Source organism: Pseudogymnoascus destructans (assembly GCF_001641265.1).
Source record: "Pseudogymnoascus destructans isolate 20631-21 unplaced genomic scaffold scaffold_19, whole genome shotgun sequence".
NCBI lineage: Eukaryota > Fungi > Ascomycota > Leotiomycetes > Thelebolales > Thelebolaceae > Pseudogymnoascus > Pseudogymnoascus destructans.
Window position 1 is genome coordinate 603,492 of NW_020167538.1, and position 8,770 is coordinate 612,261.

At 52.6% G+C, this 8,770-nt stretch overlaps 2 protein-coding genes across 2 annotated transcripts; one reads left to right on the forward strand and one right to left on the reverse strand.

Annotated features, from left to right (window-relative positions):
• Positions 1–1,344: 1,344 nt before the first annotated feature.
• Positions 1,345–5,604, reverse strand: VC83_06796 (uncharacterized protein). The gene is made up of 5 exons (XM_024470384.1): positions 4,004–5,604; positions 3,622–3,751; positions 3,425–3,437; positions 2,613–2,997; positions 1,345–2,409 (listed from the first exon to the last, which is right to left on the reverse strand). Exons 1-5 carry the CDS (start codon positions 4,611–4,613, stop codon positions 1,736–1,738), a joined length of 1,812 nt encoding a protein of 603 aa, XP_024321595.1. The 5' UTR covers positions 4,614–5,604; the 3' UTR covers positions 1,345–1,735.
• A 1,300-nt stretch (positions 5,605–6,904) lies between these two features.
• On the forward strand, positions 6,905–8,113 carry VC83_06797 (uncharacterized protein). Its single transcript, XM_024470385.1, has 2 exons — positions 6,905–7,130; positions 7,203–8,113. Exons 1-2 carry the CDS (start codon positions 6,974–6,976, stop codon positions 7,502–7,504), a joined length of 459 nt encoding a protein of 152 aa, XP_024321594.1. The 5' UTR covers positions 6,905–6,973; the 3' UTR covers positions 7,505–8,113.
• The last annotated feature ends 657 nt before the right edge of the window (positions 8,114–8,770 follow it).

Below are 8,770 nucleotides of genomic sequence, written 5' to 3' on the forward strand. Positions count from 1 at the left end.
CCACGCTATACTGCGTATCCGGAGAATTCCCCGTAGACGACCTCGAAGGGGGCGCCGGCGACATCTTCTGTTTGTGTGGTGACTTTCCCGTTCCGGTTGTAGAGATATGCGCACAGGTGGCGAAGCCTGTAACCTCCGTACAGTGAATGCGCTTTCTCTTTCTCGATCTCAAGAATTCGCGCGACAAATGCTGCTGCTATGGGAGGTGCGGGCCCAAGGCAGAGATGCGCTACGTTTCCTCTCCACTCTCTCATCGTGCGTCGCAGGGTCCAATACGTAACTTATGCGCCCGTCCTTCGATGCTGTACTGCTCAAGCCTATAACCTCGTAAACGTCGTAAATAGGATGGAAGATGCGAATATCGAGACGTAAGAGTAGTGAGAGAAAGAAAGATCGAAATCCCACTCTCCTCCAACAACACAGCCGTCGTCAACGTTAGCTCAGCACCCACCCAGCCCACCCAGCCCACCCAGCCCACCCAGCCCACCCAGCCCACCCAGCCCACCCAGCCCACTCAGCCCACTCAGCCCATCCTACAGCGGGCCGCCCCCTGCTCCAAACTCCCGAACTTAAACATCACCACTCGCAAACAAAACCCCCCACCGCCTCAGCCGTGGGGTGGGTGGTTGTTGTCATTGTCATGGTTGCGGTGGTGAAATTGATTGGGGATGGGGGGTCTGATGGGGGGTCTGATGGGGGGTCTGATGGGGGGTCTGATGGGGGGTCTGATGGGGGGTCTGATGGGTGGTCTGATGGGATGTCTGGGGGAGGGTGTTATGAGGAGAATGCGGGTTGAAAGCAGATGAGTAGGGAAGGGGGGGGTGGTATGAAGCAGATGCGGTTGCTTTATACTTGCAAATGGCTCTTGTTAACCGCACGATCCCCAACTGGATCGCTTAACCACTATATAACCCCCCCTAAGCGCCCACCCCCCCATAATCCAAACAGCCGCCTGGCCTCATGGTCAAGCGGTAAGGTATAGATGCAAAACGCACTCTGCGGGGAGGGTGTTTCGAATTGCCTAGACCTCGGGTTCGAGCCCCGTTCAGCTAGGAGCCTTTCTGGTCATTTGTATGGTTCGCCCTATACGTCATCAGCTGTTCCACGTTTCGTGGCTTAGTACGGTATGATCATTTGATGTGCTGAATCGAGGATTCCTTCATTAGTACTGTGCCTTTAATTTTTTTGGCATTTTATTTGGAGAAAGAAAGAGGGTTATTGCATATTCGCCTGCACTTCTTTGAGGCGTCTTGAGGTGGGGGGCGGATGGGGATGGTTTTGTATGGGGGGTGGGATGGATTCTTTATCACTTTTTCCGGAGAACGGGGAATTTCATCCGATAACAGCTTCGCACATCTGATCACATTTTAACGTCCCGGCAATAGATAACATCGTTGGTATAAAGACAAGGAAGGTGGTATCATTGCGCGCGACTCTCGTCTCCTACACTCTGTCTCCGTCGTTGGGTAATAGCAGCGCGGTATACTTCGAATCGCACAAAAAACAAAGATTAACAAAAAATGACCGAGGGGGTATCCGTCCATCCATCCATTCCGTACAACTCGCCGTCCATAAAACCAATTACCTCCCACCATTCGTCGTTTCATCCTCTCATTGCCCCCACCCACCATCCATCCCACCAGTCGCAGTCGTCGTCGAGGGGGGTGGCATCATCACCGTTAGGCAATAGAGCTCAAGTAGACCAAGCTAAACCACCCCCCTCGTTAGCACGTCCTCACATATGCTCAATAACATCCGCCCTAATAGCCTGAGAAAAATGCGGGTCCGCACCTCCAAAGTCGCTGGTCTCCACTCCCTCCACAATCCTCTTCCCCCCATTCGCCACCGACCCCTCCCCCACACTATCCGCCATCGCCATCTGGGATGCCACGTTCGCGGGACCAGGCAGGAAGATGACCTTGCTATTCGCGCTCTTGGCCATGGCTTGCATAGCCTCCAGGTATCTGATCTGCATTGCGGGGGCGGAGGACAGGATGTCAGCAGCCTGGCGCATGAGTTTCGCGGACTCGACTTCCGCGCGCGCAGCAATGACCTTCGACTCTCCAATACGCTTCGACTGCGCGGCCATCGACAGCGAATCCTGCAGCTCGTTGGAGAAAATCATATCCTTAATCAGCATACTCTCGACCTTGACGCCCCAGCCGGCGGCGACATCCTCGATGATCTCGCCGATGGACTGGGCGATCTCTTCGCGGCGCTCGATGACGTCCTGGAGGACGCGGGCGCCGACGACGTGGCGGAGGGTGGTTTGGGTGCGCTCGATGAGGGCTTGGCGGACGTTGGAGATGCCGAAGGCCGCTTTGTGGGGGGAGGTGATGTGGTAGTAGATTACGGAGGTGAGGTGGAGGGTTACGTTGTCTTTGGTCATGCAGACTTGTTTGGGGACCTCTGTGGGGGTGGGGTTAATAAGTCTGTATCCAAGAATCCTAGCATTGTAGGGTGGGAATCTGAAATCCCTTTGTTTGAAGGGAGGAGGGAGGAGGGAGGAGGGAGGAGGGAGGAGGGAGGAGGGAGGAGGGAGGAGGGAGGAGGGAGGAGGGAGGAGGGAGGAGGGAGGAGGGAGGAGGGAGGAGGAAGGGGGAGAGACGTACCGACAATCTGAATCTTAACATCCACCTGAATCAACCTCTCACTCAACGGATTAATCTTCACCAACCCCGGATCAACCGCGCGATAAAACCTCCCAAACTTCGTCACCAACCCCACATTCCCCTGCGACACCGGCTTATACGGGTTCGGGCAGATAATACAGCACGGAATCGCGCCGAACGTGCCAATGCAGTTCCCGAGCGTGTTGATCATCGACCCGTACCACCCGTGCGTGCCCTGCTCGCTCTCGCCGACCAGGTTCTGCGCATAGCTCGGTTGCAGGTCTTCGCGGCGGGGAGGCTCGACGTTGATCAGCCGGCCCTCGCTGCGGGCGCCGCCGATGTTGGCGGGGCGTTGGTAGCCGCCGTCGGTGCCGTTTTGGGAGGGCTTGGTGATGGAGGGGGGGGGGGGAGGGGGGCGAGGGGGGCGGCGGAGGAGGTGGTGTTGTCGGACATGTTTGTGGTGGTTGGATTCATCAAAGGGTGGGGGGGGTGGGGTATGAGATGAGGGTGAATTGGATGTGAAGTCGTTGATAACGCGAGTTTGTGAGATGAAACGACGGGGTATATAAAAGTCTCGATGAGGAGATGTATGTGATATGAGACGATACCTAGTGTTTGGGGGGTGGGGGGGGGAAGTGGCGATTTAAGTAGGGGTTTGGGGGGGGGAACTGGCGATTTAGTGGTTAGTGGTGTTGGTGTTGTGGTATGGTAGGTCAGTGACGGAGCCTAAGCAGCCAAGAAAGTGATTGGTGGTGTGGAGGGATAGGTGGGGAGCCGTGTGTGGTACTGTGTGGTAGAGTGTTTGTACGTACGTATGGTACTGGTCTGGTGTTTTGTGGTCAGAATGCAGAGTGTTTGTACGTACGTTACTCCGTAGAGAACCCTCGTAGAGACGCCTCATTCAACGCTCCCTCGGAGATATACCTCACCTCTCACCGTCCTCCTACAGTACAACATCCCCCGTCCGCTGCTGCGCCACCATCACCCACCACCCAACATCCTGACCTACCCATCACAAACGCCGTACCGCAGCACAGCCTGTCTATCGGAACTGGAGATGCCGGGCTGGGCTGCCGTGAGAGATGCCGGGCTGGGCTGCCGTGAGAGATGCCGGGCTGGGCTGCCGTGAGAGATGTTCACTGCGGTGGGTTGATCGGGTTATAAGCCACTGCACGGCTGAGAGGGTGGGTTTGTCGTAAGGCTGTCCCGAAGATGGAGGAGAGGGTTAAAAGGCTGTCCCGAAGATGAAGGAGAGGGTTGTAAGGCTGTATATATATATATTTCCCAAGGCTCTGTAGCTCTTTTTATATCGCATTATATATGGCAGATACATCTCTTTCACCTTCTACCCCCTCTTTCACCCACAACTCCCCCTCTCCCTCACCCATAACTCTTAAACCCAACCTTCCTCACCCCCCCTCCCCCCCTCCCCCCCCAAAGCACCTCTCCCATCGCCTCCCCCAACTCCCCCACCGCCTCCCCCGTAATCTGATAATGCACCACCACCCTCCCCCCTCCCACCTTAACCCCCCTCCTCCCCGCCGCTTGCACCCACTCCTCCTCCGCCACCCCCGCCGCCTCCAGATCGAGCCACACCATATTCGTCTCTACCTCTCTCAGCTTCCCCCCCTTGCTTTCCCACATCTCCCCTGCTCTCTTCGCCATCTCCCGACCCCTCTTCAACTTCCACCCTAGGAAGGTTTCTTCAACCCCAATCCGCGCAGCTGCTGCCACGACACCGCTCTGGCGGAGGCCGGCGATACTCTTGCGTACCCAGCGGGCGCGCCTAACCACCTCCTTACTGCCCACAAGCACACTCCCGATCGGCGCCCCAAGCCCCTTACTAAAACACAAACTCACCGTATCAAAACACCTCGTATACTCCTCCAACCCCCCCGCACCCGCCACAACAGCCTCCCACAATCTCGCACCATCAAGGTGCATCAATATCCCCTCCCCCCTCGCCCATTCCGCTATCCGTTTCGTCTCCTCCAGTGGCATTATGGAACCCTCCCAAGGTGTTTTCCAAGGAGATCACCCGCGTGGGACACGCATGCACATCATCCGACAACACCCAGTGTTCGGCACGGATACCAATATACCCGTGGTATCCGGGTATATCCTCGAGTATATACCTACCCGGCGATATTTTAGGAGTATCCGGCGTATCCGGATACTCTCGAGTATATATCCGGATACATGCCAAGAATAGCCAAGCGCAGCCAAGACCTCTTTTTTCCAACGTCGTGAGATCTATATTGATGCTGTATAAAGTGATAATTATCCTCAGAATGAGCGACTCGTCGTTATCAGATATACCAACGGAGCCTGAGGGCTATAATAGCTATGATACTCATAATGAGCCAAGTCTGCCAACGCTGCCGCCCCCTATTCATATTCAACAGGATATTAATCCTACACCGCTCCGGCTTCAGCCTCCAGGACGAATGCTGCCACCAACGTCGTCGGTACTATTTACGAAGCTATTATATTCGCGATTGATACTTGATAGTAACCCACCTACAGTCAAAGTAACTTGCTTACAACCAGGCTGCGGATATTCACCTACTCCACAGCTATTAAGTCAGACTTCAACCGGTAATCTTTGGAAGCACTATACGCAGAAGCATCCAACAGTAGCATATACAATGAAAGGTCATACAATTACGCCGTCAAGCCCATCAAGTAGTGCATCGTCATTTTTTGAGCCACGGCCGCGGAACCCGCAAGTCCAGCACGCTGCTGTCACAGGCCATTGGATTAATGAGAAGTGGCAGCACCGGTGCGTATTACTTGATGTAATCCACCTTCAAGAGCCAATTCATAGCGGCGAATATCTCGCTCAAGAGTTAGCTGCAGTAACAGATAGCTTCAAAATTACAGGTGCTATATTTACTTGTACGCGGGATAATGCCTCAGCGAATACTGTGATGCTTTCAGAATATGAGAAAATAGCCAGTAAGCAGCAGACGACTATTCAACAGCCATGGACGTTTACTGTAAAGGAAGGGGACGTTCGGTGTATTGCTCATATTATCAATCTTGCAGTTCAAGCTACTCTAAAGAGCTTGAAAGCTAGCCCGGATACAGAAACAGAAGCGTACTGGTGTCAGCAAGGGCTTGCCCGGATTCCGCAGCGTATTGATAACTCTTCTACTGAAGTATCAGCTACGCTTGAGAAGCTCCGAAGGCATATTTATGTCTTTCGAAACCGAAGAGCATGGAAGGATGCTTTACAGAAGCAGATACAAGCTGCAGGCCAGAAGCCACGCCAGCTATCACTTGATATGCCTATACGCTGGAATTCAACGTACTATATGCTTGAAACAGCTATAAAGCTTCGAATACCAATTACTGCAGTATGCTCTACGCAGAAGCTTGATATCAGTATGAAGGATATTGCGTTAACAAGCAACGATTGGGCTATTATCGAAGCTCTTGAACAATTATTCTTAGTATTCTTAAAGCCGTCAAGACGGCTACAAAGCGATTCATATCCAACGCTCAACTTTACAATTCCTCTTTACTTAAAGATGATAAATAAGGTCACATTACTACAAGAAGAGCTTGGTAGAAGCTCTACGATCGGAGTAGCTTGTGGAGCTGCGCTTCAAAAGCTTAATGAGTATTATACTCTTACAACGAATCGGCAATGTAAGCACTCAGCTGTTGCTACAATTTGCGACCCACGAATGAATCATACAGTATTTAAGAAGATATATCCAAATGCTATAGACGATACACGAAGATTACGAGCAAGAGCGCAGTTCGAAGACGTTTGTAGAACGTACCAAAAGCGAGAGTATCACCTTGATACGGAGCGAATTACTCACGAAACAGCTCTTGCAGAAGCAATAGGTGCTACTGCTACAATAGATCAAGAACCTGATTCTGACGAAGATCTATTTGCGTCAGAAGGCTTGGCTTTTCAAGAGCCAGAATGGAGGCGCTGGATGCTTGAACCACGGCCCGGTGAGCATACTGATATTCTCAAATATTGGTGCGCAAAGCAATACCAATATCCAGTTATTGCCCGTATTGCTCGTGATCATCTAGCTATTCCAGCAACATCTGCAGCATCGGAACGAGTATTTAGTAATGGTAGTGATATTATTACAAAGAAGCGGAATAGGTTATCACCGCCAACTATTAGATATTTACTTTGCTTACGGAATTGGGGTAAAATACGGGAGGCTGATAGCGACGGCGATGATGCTGACGATGAAGCACCTGAATAGGGACTCGCAGAAAGGGGGGGTCTCACGGAAAGGGGGCTCGCGGAAAGGGGTTTACTACTATTATCAAAAGCTTCATTCTTTTTTATATACGCTATTCTATTTTTATATACAATATTCAGCCTCATGTATCCGGATATATACCCTACCCTACCCGTCAGATCGTCGCCGGGTATATACCCTACCCGTGAGCTTCACGGATACTACCCGGATATGTATCCGCCGAACACTGACAACACCACGCGCGCCATTGCGCGGCAGCAGATATGTAGACGGCTTGGTGGTAAGCTCCTTACCCACCCTTACTACTTTCAGACATCCAGACACAATTGAAGTAACCAACACCTCCCAGCAGCAGCCGCAGACAGGGCGCTCACACGACCCCTCTCAACAACCACGCCCCTCCTCACCTCCCCCCCCACAACCTGGACCTCCCCCTACCCCTCCTCCACCGACTTCCGCTCCGACGTCGTCACCAGCCCCACCGCCTCCATGCTGCACGCCATCGGCAGCGCAACCCTCCTCGACGACGTCTTCTGTGAGGACCCCTCCACCATCTCCCTCGAGACCCGCGTCGCCTCCCTCACCGGCCACAATCCGCTCTCCTCGTCCTCTCCGGCACAATGGGTAACCAGCTCGCCCTGCGCGCTCTCCTGACCCAGCCGCCGCACGCGGTGTTGTGCGACGATCGCGCGCATATACTGGAGTGGGAGGCGGGGGGTGTGGCGAGTTTAAGCGGTGCGCTTGTGCAGGGGGTTGTGGCGGGGAATGGGAGATACTTGACGCTGGAGGATGTGCAGAGGAAAGCCGTTGTGGTCGCGAGAGCATTTCGCGGAATTGTTGGCGTTGATGGTTGAGGGAGGAGGGGCGACAAGGTGAGGCTGGCAGAATTGGCGGTCAGAGTGGGGGATGGTGGTGCGTTTGGTTTGGCGGCGGCGGGCGGGTTTGGACATTTTTTTCAGGTACGGAAGGGGGGGTAAGATAAGGTTATAAAAGAATCCAAGGTGGTAAAAAGGCGGGTTTTAACTTTGTTTTGCTTTTGGGAGTTTGTTCAGTCGCTGAACTCCATCGCTCCTTACAGAGGCATGCGGGGTGCCTATCTCGCTGCCTTGCCACATATTGAAGGGTAAATATGAGATGAACCTACCGTAAGTTGATCCCCGGCCTGCAGTCAGCCAGCAATATATAGCTCAGACAAATTCTCATATATGTGGGATGTAAGCTCCCGATATCAGATCGTATTTAGCCCTTGTGCTTCCTCGGCGATGTGGACCCAGTCCAAAACATTTAATCTGGGATGAATCCTGGTCAGCCCCGCCGGGGTTGTCCATTAATTCTATAAGATTTGGATTCTATATGAGGTACTACGATGTGGCTCATAGTGACCACAGACTTGCTGAGATAGAAGCCCAAATATGAGACGACGCGTGGTGACTGGACAAAGTTGTGTGGAAAGCTCGTCGATGAGGAATTTTTAATAACGTATCATAGTGCCGATGCTACTGCCAGTCAATGCTGCTAGAACTCACTGATACTGTCGCTTGATGCTGTTGTCGCTTGATGCTGCTGTCGCTTGCTGTTGCTGTCGAGCAATCTCCAGGTATAACAGAAAGTTAGCCCAGTTGCCATATAGCCATAGCATGCAGTCTGCGAGAGTGGTATGCGATGCTAATCCACAGGCTGGGACAGCTCTAGCCGGAGCGACGAATACTCGCACATCATCACAAATCAAAGGAACACGATGATCCGATATATATACGAAATATCTATTGGAACCGTAGATCTTTTCGAACCAAAAAATCCCTCACTGGTTCGTAGACCACAACTCTCATCCAAAACGCCATCTAGCCTATCAAACCACAAAAAAAAACTCTTATATCAAAATGATATCCTATCCAAACATGCACCCCCTCCTAAATCCCG

Bases quoted from the DNA above. Each gene is read 5' to 3' on its own strand.
- VC83_06796 (XM_024470384.1), bottom strand. From the start codon at position 4,613: ATGCCACTGGAGGAGACGAAACGGATAGCGGAATGGGCGAGGGGGGAG. The intron at 3,752-4,003 runs GTTATGGGTGAG...AACCCACCGCAG, and splicing joins GAGGAAGGTTGGGTTTAAGA to TGAACATCTCTCACGGCAGC. The intron at 2,410-2,612 runs GTACGTCTCTCC...CCACCCCCACAG, and splicing joins TGTTAAGATTCAGATTGTCG to AGGTCCCCAAACAAGTCTGC.
- VC83_06797 (XM_024470385.1), top strand. From the start codon at position 6,974: ATGTATCCGGATATATACCCTACCCTACCCGTCAGATCGTCGCCGGGT. The intron at 7,131-7,202 runs GTAAGCTCCTTA...ACCTCCCAGCAG, and splicing joins GATATGTAGACGGCTTGGTG to CAGCCGCAGACAGGGCGCTC.